Genomic DNA, 16,273 nt, shown 5'->3' with positions numbered 1-16,273 from the left:
TCCAGACGTCCAGACAAGTTATGGGACGAGACGTGTGCTACTCTCTCGGGCTGGGGACTGGACAAGTCGAACCGGTGTACGGCGAGGCAGACGTCCGAGAGGGGGGGTTGGATGAAGTGAACCATCTTTAAGGAGTATGCACAGTCAGCCCGCTTACACCGACCACCACCTCCCCCGAGAAGCCATCGCGCCAAGGAAGGTCGATGAAACCTGAACCCGCGAACGAGAACTGCTCATGAACGGACGACATACGCTCGAGCATATCACAACACATTTTCACCCACCAACCCGTCCGGCCATTTCGATGCTGTTCGATACGAAACGATCGAATACGACAAGAGTTAAACACACCATCATATACGTACACACGCCAAGTGATGTAAGCATTGAGAAAATAAAACCTTCGAAGCAAATGGAGGACGTCTCGCCTATAATCGCATGATCCATTACTTTTTACTTCTTTGCAGTTCATCCCAATCCTTTCACCTCATACGACCGCAAAACAGTTTTCACAGTTTTTTTTTTGGCTAACAAAAGCTAGCGTCCACACAAGGCAGCATAAGAAAGCAATGAGACACTCTGCTTTCAAGAACTTGCGAGACGACATCGAGTCGAAGGAATCACATATCGCAAGATGATTTCGATCGCGACCGATGTCGACAAAAAAGTTTACCAAACTAATGTTATACTCTATCTTACAGCACGGTTGGTATAGAAACATCCAACTCATTGTTTGATGGGTCACTTATAACTAATTTATTTTATCCTTATTTTTATTTGATATTCATAAAGTTTAATTGTTGAAATTAAATATGTTTATTCCATCATTAAATTGAAAAATATGAAGCCTGCAATACATTTTACGTTACTAAACAGTCTGGCAATAATATATACAAAGTTTGGACATTTCTTGTGTAAGGTTGTTCCACTTGTTTCATCCCTGTAGAGTAAAGTTCGAACAATTTATTGATAATTTATGACTGCACCACCCGCTCGCTCCAGGACTCGACCGAACATGGTTGTTTCGGTTGGAGAAAAGATGGCATTCACTTAGGAACGGAGTTCGACACCTCGAACCAAACGCACGCCCAGCGAGTATTTATTTTAATTCCTTCTGTCTTTGCGCGTCTGGCGCGATGGGCGACGAATTTCGAAGGTTGGAAGTCAAAATCAAAGCCATACGCGAAAAACAAAACCCCTCTGTCGGGGTGCCGTTGCAGAAACGGTCCGGTGCAGTGACATCATGCGCCGGTTCACCGACAGTGCTTGCCGAGAAGGAACATAACTCATACCAAACTCGATGGTGCGAGTTTGAACACAGCGCATGGCACGCTGCTCTGAGGTGAGGAAAACAAAACCCCATCAGAGAACGGCAGGGTGAAGCATCCGAAAGAGTTCAACATTGTAAACATTAACGATAGCATTTTTCGATCGACATACGATCAACACAAACTCTATAATCCGCATGTACAAATTTCAGTTGATTCAATTTGAATGAGTATTTAGTAAATATTTAGTACGAGTAGCAAACGATTAAAAAAACGAGGAGAAAGGTTACAGAAATGTATAATGATCGTTTTTAAATTCAAATAATTCATACGATAAAGTGTTAAGGTAAGCAAAAAAGGTTCAAAAGATTAAAAACACTAAATAATTAACGAAACCAGCTCATTTTTACCACAATATGAAATAACTTTAGCCCAGAAGATGACTGCAAAACATCGTTATCAATTTCCAAAACTCATTGTATCAAAAGGACCCCTTTTCCAAAGTAGAAGATTTGACGAGAAAGAAAAAGTCCAAAGTGGTGCAAAGATGTCCAAAGAAGAGATTAACAAAACATTAGTTGCGTATGGCACAATATGAGAAATATACAGTACGTCAACAGCATTTAAATTAAGAAGTATCCTTTTGACATGTGTAGAAAGCAACAACGAACTGTTAGAATGTCTGAAATTTTTAATGTTTAATCAACTTACCTTATTTCAAAAAGCACATTGATACACTGAATAATTTGAATGACATGATTGTGACAACAACTCGTTAGCTCCTAGTAGATGATAACCCCCCGTTGGAGAGGCCGTTAACCCTTCGTTTTAATTCGTCCGTGCGATGTGTTGAACTATGGTTTTTCCAATTCCCTTTTCCCGTATGCTTCCCTTACTTTCCGGGGGTCAGATGGCCGAAAACGAAAACAAACCGATTCATTCGGCGCGCCGCATGTTGCATTTTGTTTACCGTGTCCGCGAATTTTGCATTTATGATAATGAAAAACCGTCTGCTGATCGATTCGGCGTCGGTTGCGATCGCGCAACTAATTAATGTGACTCTACGGTGCGAGAAAAACAATCTGAAGCAATTCAGACGGATGAAAATGGATTCGTTTCGTTGTAAGAGCAACGTACGGCCAGCGGTGGCGATGGGTCGAGGAGTTCCGCTGGGGGTTAGGTGCACTGCAATAAATTGTGTGCAAAAAATTGAGCCATCCAAGTACCTTAAAGCCTTCGAAGCCGCGGGGAGTTTCGTCGAAAACTCGGCAAAAGAAACTTACACCATACTTCAGCATAAATGATGATATTAATTTTCACCGAATCCAACCACCAGGTTAATTTGCTCGCACGAGCCCGACCCACGGGTGGCAGTGTCCCCACCGACCCCGCCCAGGAAGAACAAATATCCCCAAGGTCGAGAGATACGTACGTCGACTCTCGGTCGGAGCAGATTTAACTCGTTTGAAAAGCCTTTTTGGGCAAACGGCAGGGAGCGGTAACAAGGGGCGGGAGATAAGAGTGAAAGCAAGCTGAAAAATCAGTTTCAGATGGAACCCTCCCTTCCTCTTCACCGTAGTCCCTTCCTCAAGCCCTTGCACGATCCGTTACGCGCATGGAACCGGGTCGAGATCGGGTTTCGTATCGGAACATCCTGGAGCCAGTGTTCTTGTGTGAGCGTTTTTTTTTTTAATGTGAAAATTCTGCTTTCCAACCGAAAGCAACAGACAAGTTTTCCCCTTTGCACCACACCTTTCCGGCCTTGCTGGAATGCTTTCCTGCACGGAATGCGCACATCTGATCACTCCTTCGAACCGAACGACGCTCCATAAACACGCTCACAGTTTCGGCTCGCCGTACGCGTTTGTCTGTGCCACCGCTGGAAAATGCCCCGAGGAAAACCCGTACAGCCCGTTCTTCCGCTTCCCTCGCTTCCCCAGTCTCGTCCTTCGCCCTTTCGCTCACGCCTTAAAACGCTCCTTGTTCGTGGTACGAACGCAAGCAAACTCGAAGAAGATAACCGCTGGGGTAAGTTACCTTCCCCCAAACGGGGGGGGGAGCGCCTGGGTGGACGCAGGAGATGGAAGTTTTCGGTAGCGAAATTCATTTTCACCCACCCACCCACAATCACTCCATCTCGCCTGCCGGTACCAAGAACTCGGGGGTTGCTCGAGTTGGTTGCGCCAGGAAAAACTTCATCCTTGCGTTCGTTCGCTCGTTCGTTCGTTCGTATGAAAACCCCCGCATACTTTTCCCCTTGTCACCGCCAGCCCGCCCGGATTCGCGGAGACTTTTTCCTCGACTCCACGGGCCCACAGGCCACAACGGAGAATGGATTGTTAAGCAGCTCGTACGCTCAAGGAAGTATAACTCGGTAGGTTCGTGTGTGTGGCTGTGTGTATTTGCTAGATGCTGGCAGGCCGGGGGTTGCTCCGGTTGAAAGCCACCCAGCAACCGAAGCTCCTCTTGTCATTTCCCCCTGAAGCAAGCTGCCATAGTACATAGGCATCCCTGGCTTTGCCGGGACAACCCTCTGCCGTTGCCGCTGACTTTTGGCAACATGTAACGACCGGCAGTGTTGGAACCGGGTTGGGTGTTTGTGGGTTTTCGGGAGCTGGTGGAGTGGGACAAAGGATGATTACATAATGTGCGCTCGCAACGCAACGAGGGCTCGGCCGGCGAAAGGGCAACCCGAATGCTGCGAATGGAGCGTCGGACGGTGGATTTATCAAACGGGTCACAAAAAAGCCTGTATCATTTACTCCTGCCTGCTTTGACTGCTCTCGCAGCGAACCGCAGAGGACGGAGGATAATTAAAATTGGTTCATACCGTCGCCCACGTTGAGCGGTTAGAACCTCGCAACATTGCCAGTTCAACTGGATTGTAAGACGGATTTATTTCGAATAAATGTTCAAATTTAAAACGCTCTAATTGGCTCTAGACTATTTTGTTTTTTCAAAAAAGAGGTTTTCCATAAAAAACAACACTGTCCAACTGGTGAAAGTAATTATCACCAGAAAGGCAAAAAAACTAACACAACACAACATTCATGTTTCGACAGTACCTTAATAAATGGCCATTTGTTTGCACCTATCAGTGCACGCACATGTGCGAGATGCTGCGGTTTGCAACTGGGAAAATTTACCGCTCCAATGCGCAACCGGACACTTCTCCACATGCAACCCAAATCAGAGTTGATGGAAAAGCCTCCCTCGCCCCATTTCCTTCCCCGGCCGAAGGGTAACCCGTGACGGGACCGTGTCGGATAGCAGTCGTGGCGATAAATTATCGTTACAACATATTGACACGTTTACCGCAACATTTCAGTAATTTCCATGGGGTCAGTACTCATCCCCGCCATCGGAGCTAGTGGAATGCTTGGGTTGGAAAATTTGAACTCTGAGGTGGGAACATGGAATCATCGAATGCAAACAACGGGGGATAACATTGTATCGATAGTCAAATGAAAATGAGACAAGGAAAATCAAAATTCAATTTCAACCGTCCTATAATTTCGTTGGCTATGTCAAGTAGCCAGCTGCTGAAACATTTCTCTTAATTACCATCGCAAAAAAGTATCAATAGTTCAAAAGCATTACGTATATTTTGTTTTCTCGACTATAGTTTATAGTATTAAACAGAATCTCCTAAACAGCAAACGTTATATAATGATTGGATGGACTTATCTAAATACAATTATGGTTATTCCCTGAAAATGTTCGCATTACTCTGTTGGAAATGGATATCATTTATTACTTTGTTTAAGACAAAGCCCCCTCAAACCAATTTGACAAATCCCAATATAGTAATAATAAAGAGAAACCCTCTCAAAAACGATTCATTTTGATTCATTTGATTTGCCTTTTGATTCATTATGGCTCATCAGAATAATTTTTGGAAAAATCAAACGAAATCACTCCACAGTATGACGAGGGTAAACTTTTTTTTTATTATAATCAACCTAAGTACCTCCATTTAGATTGGCAGACAGGTAGACAGAGCTCATTACAATAATACAAACTAAGCAATGGAGCAAAGGTGGCGGTAATCATGGCGGACCCGATCGAACTGTCAATGAACTTTGGGACCGGAGCCGGAAAACGTCACTTTGTACCGGCGGCAAAGTCGACTACGGTGATCCGATCCTACATGATCCTTCTCTTTCTATCGCAGGTGAACCGCGTAGAAGAACTCGGCGTCGTCTGGCGTCGTAGGTCATGTGAGCTTTCCCACGGCTTTCCATTACCTACCGGCATGCACACTTGGGCAAGAGTCTATCAGAATAAAAAAACAGTGGCGCATAAAGTTAGTTTGGTTCACATGGGAAGTAGTCGGAGACCTAAGTCGGTGTGCCCGAATCAACACGCCGTATGTGTCTGTGCATTCATTTGCAATGGAAAACTTTGACAACGCCATGCTCGAACAGACGAAACAACACCTCAAAAACGCCATAAAATCTCCACGACGTATGCGACTTAGTCGCAGCTGCTTACGGCGGAACCTTACGAACATTTGGAATCCACGTGGTAGCACGTGGTAGTGATGTCCAAGCTGTTGGGATGTATGAGTGCTTGCCTTGCGCATACACGAGCGAAACATCACAAGGTAGGTTCCAGTTTTTAAAACCCCTATCACTAAAACGACGGCCACACGCCGACCTGCCGAGTCCGGTCCACAACAGCTACGGGTCGGTTCAGTAATGTTCTAAGTTCTTACTAGTCCAGACATACCGGAACGTGTGCGGCTCGAGCGGTTTTTGGTGCATATACTCGCTAGTTTGGTGTTTGGTATTTTACAGTTGCCAGGAGTTTGTGGATAATTCTGCTCTACCAAGATGTTGGTTTTGCGGTATTTGGCGTCGTTCTATCACTACGTCAACTATGAAGTCAGCGGTTAGTGTTGAAGTACCGATTTTGTTTTCCTCATGAGACGATCCTCTCGAATGAACCATACCGATCCCTTCGACAGATCCGCGTGTCAACGATTGGCCGTTGATGCACACACCCTGGCCAGGGGCTACCATACTGGGACTCTACCTGATGTTCGTCCTTAAATGGGGCCCCAAATGGATGGAACACCGGAAACCCTTCCGAATCGACACCATCATAAAGTACTACAACCTGGCGCAAGTGTTCATCTGTGCATATCTGTTCATTGAGGTAAGTATTTGGACGACGTTTGCACGGCGTTCTGCAATCCGCGTACAACTGTTTGTTGGTGCACGCCTAGGGTCTTCGGCTCGGGTACCTCCGTGGGTACAGTTTCCTCTGCCAACCGGTTGACTATACGCCGACCGAGGTGCCAACGTTGATCGCCAAACGCTGCTACTACTACTTCCTGGTGAAGGTGCTCGATCTGCTCGACACGATCTTCTTCGTGCTGCGCAAGAAGCAGAACCAGGTGAGCTTCCTGCACGTGTACCATCATACCGGCATGGTGATGCTGATCTGGAGCGGCGTTAAGTGGTTCCCCGGTGGCCACGGGGTGTTCATGGGCTTCATTAACAGCTTCGTGCACGTCGTCATGTACTTCTACTACTTCCTGACCTCCGTCAGCCCAAAGTACAAGGCTAACCTCTGGTGGAAGAAGTACATCACACAGCTGCAAATCGTAAGTGGACCTGTCGGAATGGTGCCTCCAAGTATTGTCAACCAAGTAACCCATCATATATCATCATCCGTGCTCAGATCCAGTTCGGCATGATCTTCCTGCAGTGGTTCGTGTTGTTGTTCCAGCCCAACTGCGCCTTCCCGAAGTGGCCCCTGTTTGTGATACTGCCACAGAATCTCTTCATGTTCTTCCTCTTCCTTGACTTCTACTACAAGGCGTACATGAAGAAGAAGCCGACCGCTGCCAAGCCACGACTCAGCAACGAGCCAGCGCAGAACGGAAAAACATGTGACGACCTCAACGGCCATACGAACGTGAACCACGACGGAAGCAACTGCATAAAGCGCAACTCATCCAAGGAGGTCACCGCCTCCTAAGCCAACTGCATGCGTGTGACCCAGTACCTTTCCACTTCCACCCATTCCTTTCCTTCCTCACCCTCGATCCCGCCCCGTCTATCCATTTCCTCATTGCAATCGTTCCTAATACGTAGATTAGAGCTGCTTAAAGTCGCCGGCAGCAGGTTGCGCTTAATAGATGGGTGTTTCTCAGTGTCGTTCTGTTTGTTTTTTTTTCTGTGAAAATTAGTCAATAAAAAATCGCGTTCACCATAGCGCACCCGTACTCTCTCTCATTCACAGCGTCCCGACACCGTCGTCAGCCCTTGTAACCATCGGCCTGGGTCATATGGCGGAAGACTTCCCTGTTAAATATTCACACGTGGTGGTTCGGACGACCACTTAACGTGGTCGTTTGCATTTCGATTAAGCCCCAAGCTTCGAACGACGTTGCGTCAGGGGCACTCGGTGGTTTTTCATGGTAGGAAACCCTGCCCTACTCGGTTTTCTTATCCACAATCGGCACAAGATATATGCTGAATTGACAATCGGCTCTGCCCGATGTGGTGTGTTTGTGTATTTGACATTTTTTTTTATATTTTAACAAATCACGAAAGAATGTTTACCCTAATAAAATAGCTCAATTTAGTTTAGCGCAAATTTCTTTTGTTACGAAAAATCAATAAAGAGTGGAAGATGAAGAAAGACGATTTTGTTCTTGCGACAAACAAAAGGTCATTCAATGATGCCGAGACCATCTTTTGTCAATCTACAAAAATTGTCTATTTTAAACGTTGGATACAATGTTACCCAAATAATTTACTAGAAGATATGGTTGAAACTTCGATTTCTGCAAATTGATCAAAGCATCAAACGACTTTGGATTATCACGACTTCCAATGCAGGCAATACGAGAGTGAAAACTATATGGTAAATTATTATTATTTCTATATGTTTGTCTTGAAAAATATAAACGAAAATGAAAATGCTTTATTACAAAAATCACTCACAACGTATCATTAATTTGTAGCAAACAAATTGAATCAGTTGTCCTAATAAACGTCAATCATCACACTGTTTTCCCTTCGAGTACTTTATCGATAAAATGTTCATTACGCGTACACTGATACGGCCAAAGCATATTATCAGAATAAAGAAGTTCGCACATATTGTGTGATACTCAATTTCTGAAGATTGAGGTGGTTGTATGCAGCAGCCCTTCTCTGTCTTTCCACTCTTCACCGAGCGTCACATAAGACCGCCATTTCCATTTAGCAACGGTAGCATTTTCCACGTCCCAGCATCGCCACCAGCATGGACAGTGAAGGAAAGTGCATTCGACGCTGCATTCGCAACCGTACGTTACATGCCATGCAGCTGTCTGCGATGCAAGCGATGAGAAAGGACCAACACTTACTCTAGAAACCTATCCATTGGCCTAAGGGACATCGTGAAAAACCTGCACGATGAGGGAAAAGCACCGCACGGAACCGACAGCTACACAAGGACATTGTTGGAACGGTCAAAGCCGAGCATCAGCATCAATCGGCTCCCATCGGTGGCGCCCAGGCAGGAGGGGGGAGCCTGGGAGAAGCCAGTGAAGACGAGCCAACATAGATGAATGTTTTAATTATGTACCCAACCCGGTGCCAACACCAAACAGGCCATGCCTAACCGTATGTCACCGTGTGCGACGCTTTCCGCGCGGAAAAAGAGGAAACAAAACTGTCTCCGAACCTGACTACGTTGTTGCTCGTGTTGTGTTCGCCCTGTATGTATGTATGTATGTGTGTGTGTCTGGTCGGGTAGAAAAGCATTTAATGCTGGAACCACCCGCAACAGGGGAAGGCTACTGGCGAATGGTCATGCGGACCGAGATTTTCCGACGGCCACCGGCAGAATGCGCTCTGAGTATTCGAATGAGATGAGATGAGTGAGCCGGCACTACGAGAAACTGGTGGGGAAAATTTGATGAGTGCATGTTGGGAGCTCTCCTAGCATGAACCTGTCGAAAAAGGGTCGTATCCAGCACTTTCTCAGCTGTATTGTGACGAAAATTGTTATTTGTTCAAAGACCCACTCGTTAACCTTCGCCGATGAATAAGCTGAAGTCCTTGAAACTTAAGCACAATAAGCCTAGGTTTTTAAACAGTTCAGGATGAGAAGTCATCCGGAGGATCGTTTTGCAACCGTGTTCAATTCGAACTCTTCTTGTCGAAACCTTCCTTACGTCGTCCACTGTACGTGCAAGTTGTTTAAATATTTGTTTCCCAAGATGCAATAAACAGAGTTGTACGTTGTACCAGGTCCATTTTGTTTTTTTCCACTTCGTTGCCTGAATCTCTGTTTAGTGACGGTTTGAGGAAAACTTCTAACAAATAAGATTGGTCCAGAATAGGCCGCTTGCTTTTCCTTAGTCGTACAGTAAATCCTACGCGTTCCGTTTTTATTTTATTAAAATAACATCAATATCGTGAACAGCATTCCACGTCCCATGATAACGTTGGTAGAAGATCGGTCAATACCTAGGCCAGTGGTCCTGACTCGCCGCAAGCAACGATGTCCGCCACGATGTCCTGGAATGCGACGAACGACTGCTGCATCCTGGTCATCCAGCACACCGACAATCGCTCCTTGGCGGCCTTCAGCTCGATTTCGGCCAACTGAACGAACGCTGCGAGCTTTGTGTCGTACGCGTTGGACATGGTGGAGAAGTAACCGCCAAGCTGTTGGGAAAAGGATGATTTTGAGAAACTTAGAGTGACATCGTAGGGCGTGCAATTCTTACCGCGCTGGCACATTCAGCGACCCTTGAGGTGGCACCGGCCGGCACGAAGTTGCATGCCGTCGAGTACGGGTCGATGATCTCCAGATCGTACTCGAACAGCTCGATCTCGATGAGCAGTGCCTCCTTTAGCGTTTCCAGCCGGTCACGTTCGCGATCCAGACACTCACTGGCGTAGTTGGACACGAGCAGCAGGTTGTGCAGGACAGCCGAGTACTTCCAGAAGCAGAACCGAGACCAGGGTCCGTTAGCAATCAGCACGTCCACCAGTACGCCCGCCGGGTGTTCGTTCGTTTCGAAGAAGAAGTTGGTTTCGATCGGCAGCAGCTTGGATAGCTCGTCTATCTTGCTCTGGTAGAGTGCCATGTAAGCTGCAAGCTTAACGCCTAGCTTTGTGCCGCGAACGGTGCTGAAGCCAGTGATGGCCGTCGTGAGACCAGCGTTGTTTAACGTCTGTGCCGTCGCGGTCGCCCTGGTATAGTCATCCGCGTAGTCTGCAATCAGATTGTTCATGGCTGTTTCAACTTCCGTCGAGTAGGCTATGACATCGTCATAAAAGTCGCTTTCGGTCTGGTCGATCTCGTCCAGCACGCGCGTCGTGTCCTCCATCAACCCGTAGAAGTAGTCATCCGCCTGCTGAATGTTCTCCAGCGAAGACGTGAGCGTGTAGATCAGCACCGGTATGCGGTGCGCCAGAAGTCCCAGATGGCGGGCGAGTTGAGCCACCAGGTCCGGGGTGACAAACTGCTTGACGAGGTCATTCGACAGGATTCCACCCCCGGCGGCCTGCTCGGCGTCCTCGACGGCTTGCTGCAACGTTTCCAGCGTTTGGTTCAGTCTATCCAGCCGATCCGTGATGTGGAAGAAGTCATCGTTCAGCTGATCGCGGATGTGGAACCCTAGCAGGGCCTCAATGCTCTGGATCTGCACCAGCAGCGTGTTGCTGATGTAGTCCTCAAACATGATGCGGGCAAAGCTGATCTGGGCGTACGCCCCCGCGATATCGCCCGAATCATCGTCCGTCGCAGTGGTGATGGTATCGATCAGGGCCGGCCCAAGGGTGTTCACCTGCAGCCCGATGCCGGACAGGATGATCGCGGCGTCCCCCAGTTTGCTGATGTCGGACTTCTGGGCCGGCATGATGTAGTCGTCCACGCGCAAGAAATTCGTTTTCGCCACCAGAGCCCATTGCAGGACCGCGTCCTTACCCTCGACCGTGGCCTGGATGCCAAAGTCTGGGCTGCTGTGCACGACCTGCCAGAAACACAAATGACACCCATGTTAACGAGTCGCCCACATCGTCTTCCTTGCTCCCCGTCCTCCTCCCCCCTATGACCCACGCTCAAAATTACCGACCTGCACCAGGCAGGCCAACGCTACCGACACTACGAGCGCGTACATGGCGTTAGTATTACTGGCAAATTCGCTGCCAACTCGAAGATGACGACTACCCGTCGCGGAAAATTAGTTGTTTTGAAAAAAAGCGGTACACTCGATACCACGGTCACCAAGTCGATCGACGGTTTCGTACACGCGGCGTACATGGCGCGCGCGGCAACTGCGCAAACATCGCAGAACCGTCAAGTTTCTAGACCCGACGTACCGGGGATTGCTTGCACAAATGGTAGGACCTCGTCGTAGTCACACCGCTCGCCACCGTTATCAACCACGTCAAGCCGAGGGAAGTATTCACACTTCTTAACCCATTGCAGAGGGCCGAAAAATGTTGGTCAACGAACTAGCCGGTTTCGGGATAAGATGCTATCATCTACCATTAGTAATCCGAAAATCGAGAAATTTATCAGCTCTCTCGGGAATGCCCCCAGATATCTCCTTCGCCACATCAATTCATCGATCCAGTTCAAAGTGGATTAGTGATTTGCTTTGTCGTCATCGATAGGAAACTTTGATACCGGAACGTCACTTCCGTAATTGTTGAACCAGCTAACTTATCATAGATGTGGACCTTTATCACATACATTTCTGCTATCAGTTGGCGTATTTTCCAACCCTCCCAGAAAATCCCACGCGAAATTTCCCTAAATCGAACGTTCCATAATCAGCCGTTTGCTTATCAAACGGGCAGATTCTCAAAACGTGATGTTTGTACCGATTGAAGCGAATTTTCGCTTATTGTTTGGATAGGTATAAAATAAATGCACACCCGACTCAAAGACCATCAAGTATCAAGTCGTGCATTTGAAAGACACATTCAACCATGAAGTACTTCATGTTGCTGTTCAGCTTGACGCTGATTTCCTGCTCATTCGCGGCACGGGTTGACATCGACTGGTCCCAGGTGCGGCCAATCGAGGAGTTTGACCACTACCGGGCTCGGCTGTCTTCCAACCTCAAGCACCCATCGGTTGCAGCCAATCCTAACAGACGGATTGTGAACGGGCAGGAAGCTTCTCCGGGACAGTTCCCGTACCAGGTGGCCCTGCTCGGGCAGTTCAACCAGGGAGTAGGCCTTTGCGGAGCTTCGATTATCACCAACAACTACGTCCTCACGGCGGCCCACTGTGTCCACAGTGGTACCAACTCCAATACGCCGATCGTGAGCGGTGTGGCCATTGTAGGTGCACACAATCGCATGATCGAGGAACCGTCACAGCAGCGCCGTACGTTCACATCCGCAGGCATCGTTGGCCATCCAGGGTACGACCTGTTTACCGTACGCCACGATATCGCTCTCGTCCGCCTGGACGAACCGATCGTGTACACGGACCGAATCCAACCGATTCGTCTACCAGCCCGCTCGGATGTTCGCAGCTTCGGTGGCTTCATTGGAACGGTGTCCGGATTCGGCGTCTACGACACGGCCAATCCGCAGCTTTCGGATGTGCTGAACTATGTCGCCAACCCCGTCATGACCAATCCCGATTGCATTGCCCAGTGGACGCCACAGCTCGTCGAGGATCAGAACATCTGCCAGTCCGGTGATGGAGGTCGCGCAGCCTGCAACAGTGATTCGGGTGGACCGCTGACCGTGCCGGACGGTGGCAGCCTTCTGGTAGGAGTTGTTTCTTTCGGCTCCAGCACTGGCTGTGACTCCGGTATCGCGACGGTGTTTATGCGCGTTTCCTACTACCTCGATTGGATCGAAGCTAACTCTGATTTTGTAGCTGATCCTTAATGCCCTTAAAACCTCAAAATAGTAAGGATTGGATCATTCCTAGACCACACTTGGTAGTTCCCGATGTGTATAGGAAAAATAAAAACCTAACAAATACTAATACTAAGAAAAATATTTGGTGTTATTTGGTGGATTTTCCAAGCTAATCGAAGTATTCAATATGAAAGTGGCGACTGCACCCGATAAGAAGCATTTATCGACAGAATCTGATAACAGCGTGCTCAGTATAAATATGAGCTGCTTGTGCTTAGTTACTCCACTTTAGTGTCCAAAATGAAGTGTGTTTACGTGATTCTTCTGTTTACGCTGGTGGCTACGTCCTGTGCCGCCGGGATCGACATCGATTGGTCCCGGGTGCGCCCGATCGAAGAGTTTCCACACATTAAAGCTGCCATTCCTGCTCCCTTGAGGCAGCCAGCAGGTCCTAGCACGCCAAATAAACGTATTGTCAACGGTCAGGAAGCCACTCCGGGACAGTTCCCCTATCAGGTGGCCCTGCTCGGAGAGTTCGAACTGGGAATAGGCCTTTGTGGAGCTTCGATTATCACCAACAACTACATCCTTACGGCGGCCCACTGTGCCTACAACAGTCCGGATTCAACCGTTCCGATCCCAGCAGGTGTGGCCATTGTGGGTGCACACAATCGCATGATCGAGGAACCGTCGCAGCAGCGCATTACGTTCACAGCCGCCGGCATCATCGGTCACCCGGAATACACCCTGACCAACATTCGCCACGACATTGCCGTCATCCGCCTGGATGAACCGATCGTGTACACGGACCGTATCCAACCGGTCCGTCTCCCAGCCCGCTCGGATGGTCGCACCTTCAGTGGCTTCATCGGAACGGTGTCCGGATTCGGCGTCTACGACACGGCCAATCCGCAGCTTTCGGATGTGCTGAACTATGTCGCCAACCCCGTCATGACCAATGCCGACTGTCTGGACCAGTGGCCGCCTCAGTTCATCGAAGATCAGAATATCTGTCACTCGGGCGATGGAGGTCGCTCAGCCTGCAACAGTGATTCCGGCGGACCGCTGACGGTGCCAGACGGTGGCAGCCTCCAGGTGGGAGTACTTTCTTTCGGTTCCATCTCTGGCTGTGACGCCGGCATCCCGGCGGTGTTTATGCGAGTGACCTACTATCTGGAGTGGATTGAAGCAAACTCGGATTTCGTGGCAGATCCTTGATGCCGTTATCATTTTGAAAAAAGAAATTATTCTAATAAAGCATCAAAATAGTAAGGATTGGATCATTCGTAGACCACACTTGGTAGTTCCCCATGTGCATAGAAAAAACAAAAACCTGCTAATACTCCTTAGGTAATGACGAACATGAAACGTTGGGATTCTTCTTTTATTCCATCAGAAATGAATTCTTCCTTTACGTAATTCTCATTTAGGTTGCCTACCATTGAGTATACAATTCCAAAACACAATACAAATTCTAATGCCAAGAAAAATATGTTTTAAAATAACAGTTTTCATATCTCATCATGTTTCTAAATTCACCGTTCATAAATGTGGTAAAGCGATGAATTTGCGTTTCCGAGTTATTTTGGTGGATTTTCCAAGCTAATCGAAGTATTGCCCAATTCAATATGAGAGTGGCGACTGCACCCGATAAGAAGCATTTATCGACAGAAACTGATAACAGCGTGCTCAGTATAAATATGAGCTGCTTGTGCTTGGTTACTCCACTTTAGTGTCCAAAATGAAGTGTGTTGGCGTGATTCTATTGTTTACGCTGGTGGCTACGTCCTGTGCCGCCGGGATCGACATCGATTGGTCCCGGGTGCGCCCGATCGAAGAGTTCCCACACATCAAGGCTGCCATTCCTTCTCCCTTGAGGCAGCCAGCAGGTCCTAGCACGCCAAATAGACGCATTGTTAACGGACAGGAAGCTACTCCGGGACAGTTCCCCTATCAGGTGGCCCTGCTCGGAGAGTTCGAACTGGGAATAGGCCTTTGCGGAGCTACCATTATCACCAACAACTACATCCTTACGGCGGCTCACTGTGCGTACAACAGTCCAGATTCAACCGTTCCGATCCCAGCAGGTGTGGCCATTGTGGGTGCACACAATCGCATGATCGAGGAACCGTCGCAGCAGCGCATTACGTTCACAGCCGCCGGCATCATCGGTCACCCGGAATACACCCTGACCAACATTCGCCACGACATTGCCGTCATCCGCCTGGATGAACCGATCGTGTACACGGACCGTATCCAACCGGTCCGTCTCCCAGCCCGCTCGGATAGTCGCACCTTCGGTGGCTTCATCGGAACGGTGTCCGGATTCGGCATCTACGATACGGCCAATCCACGCCTTTCGGATGTGCTGAACTATGTCGCCAACCCCGTCATGACCAATGCCGACTGTCTGACCCAGTGGCCGCCTCAGTTCATCGAAGATCAGAATATCTGTCACTCGGGCGATGGAGGTCGCGCAGCCTGCAACAGTGATTCCGGCGGACCGCTGACCGTGCCAGACGGTGGCAGCCTTCAGGTGGGAGTGGTTTCTTTCGGTGCGGGCGCATGTGATGGTGGTAGTCCGACGGTGTTTATGCGAGTGACCTACTATCTGGACTGGATTGAAGCAAATTCGGACTTCGTGGCAGATCCTTAAAGAGCAAACAGTGGTTGACAAACAGTGTTTATTATTTCTGCTAATCCTTATAAATAAACAGCGAGCAGCAAAATAAATTACCGATTCTCGTTTTTTATTCCTGATGGGTTTGAACAGACTCCCCTGGAATAATTTTATTATTTGTTCACTGAATCTGAGAAGAAGGATTCAATTCTTCCCAAGATTATAGTAACATTTTCATCTCCCAGACGTGAGTCCTGTTAAAAGAGTAGCACTGCTTTTCACAAGGCACTCGATATTTGTCGAGAAGGAAGCTCGTGATAGGGGAAAAGTCAACCAACCTCCCCAAGCCGCCGGTGAAAAATGAATTGACTACGTGGGGTAAGTGTTGGCCCTTTTCTTCAGAGACGTTGAACGGATGGAGCGATTGCGTTCACCAGGAAATCCTCCGCGGCGCACAGCTTCCTATTTCCAGTCCGTGCATGCCAGCCTAATACTATTGAGAGGGTGGGGAAGAGTTGTTGCTTCTATGTACCGGATAACTC

At 48.2% G+C, this 16,273-nt stretch overlaps 5 protein-coding genes across 5 annotated transcripts; 4 read left to right on the top strand and 1 right to left on the bottom strand.

Annotated features, from left to right (window-relative positions):
- The first annotated feature begins 6,103 nt into the window (after window positions 1-6,103).
- On the top strand, window positions 6,104-7,256 carry LOC131294267 (elongation of very long chain fatty acids protein 7-like). Its single transcript, XM_058322313.1, has 4 exons — window positions 6,104-6,161; window positions 6,238-6,428; window positions 6,499-6,879; window positions 6,957-7,256. Exons 1-4 carry the CDS (start codon window positions 6,104-6,106, stop codon window positions 7,254-7,256), a joined length of 930 nt encoding a protein of 309 aa, XP_058178296.1.
- Window positions 7,257-9,742: 2,486 nt separating this feature from the next.
- Window positions 9,743-11,403, bottom strand: LOC131294266 (uncharacterized). The gene is made up of 3 exons (XM_058322312.1): window positions 11,359-11,403; window positions 10,006-11,256; window positions 9,743-9,943 (listed from the first exon to the last, which is right to left on the bottom strand). The coding sequence occupies exons 1-3, from the start codon at window positions 11,401-11,403 to the stop codon at window positions 9,743-9,745; spliced, it is 1,497 nt and encodes a 498-aa protein (XP_058178295.1).
- Window positions 11,404-12,220: 817 nt separating this feature from the next.
- LOC131282630 (brachyurin-like) lies at window positions 12,221-13,138 on the top strand. The gene has a single exon (XM_058312147.1). The coding sequence runs from the start codon at window positions 12,221-12,223 to the stop codon at window positions 13,136-13,138; it is 918 nt and encodes a 305-aa protein (XP_058168130.1).
- A 273-nt stretch (window positions 13,139-13,411) lies between these two features.
- Window positions 13,412-14,329, top strand: LOC131282526 (brachyurin-like). Its single transcript, XM_058312018.1, has one exon. It carries the CDS (start codon window positions 13,412-13,414, stop codon window positions 14,327-14,329), a length of 918 nt encoding a protein of 305 aa, XP_058168001.1.
- Window positions 14,330-14,852: 523 nt separating this feature from the next.
- Window positions 14,853-15,767, top strand: LOC131286491 (brachyurin-like). Its single transcript, XM_058315488.1, has one exon. The coding sequence runs from the start codon at window positions 14,853-14,855 to the stop codon at window positions 15,765-15,767; it is 915 nt and encodes a 304-aa protein (XP_058171471.1).
- The last annotated feature ends 506 nt before the right edge of the window (window positions 15,768-16,273 follow it).

Source organism: Anopheles ziemanni, chromosome 2, assembly GCF_943734765.1.
Source record: "Anopheles ziemanni chromosome 2, idAnoZiCoDA_A2_x.2, whole genome shotgun sequence".
NCBI lineage: Eukaryota > Metazoa > Arthropoda > Insecta > Diptera > Culicidae > Anopheles > Anopheles ziemanni.
This window is presented reverse-complemented; position numbering and strand designations above follow the sequence as displayed.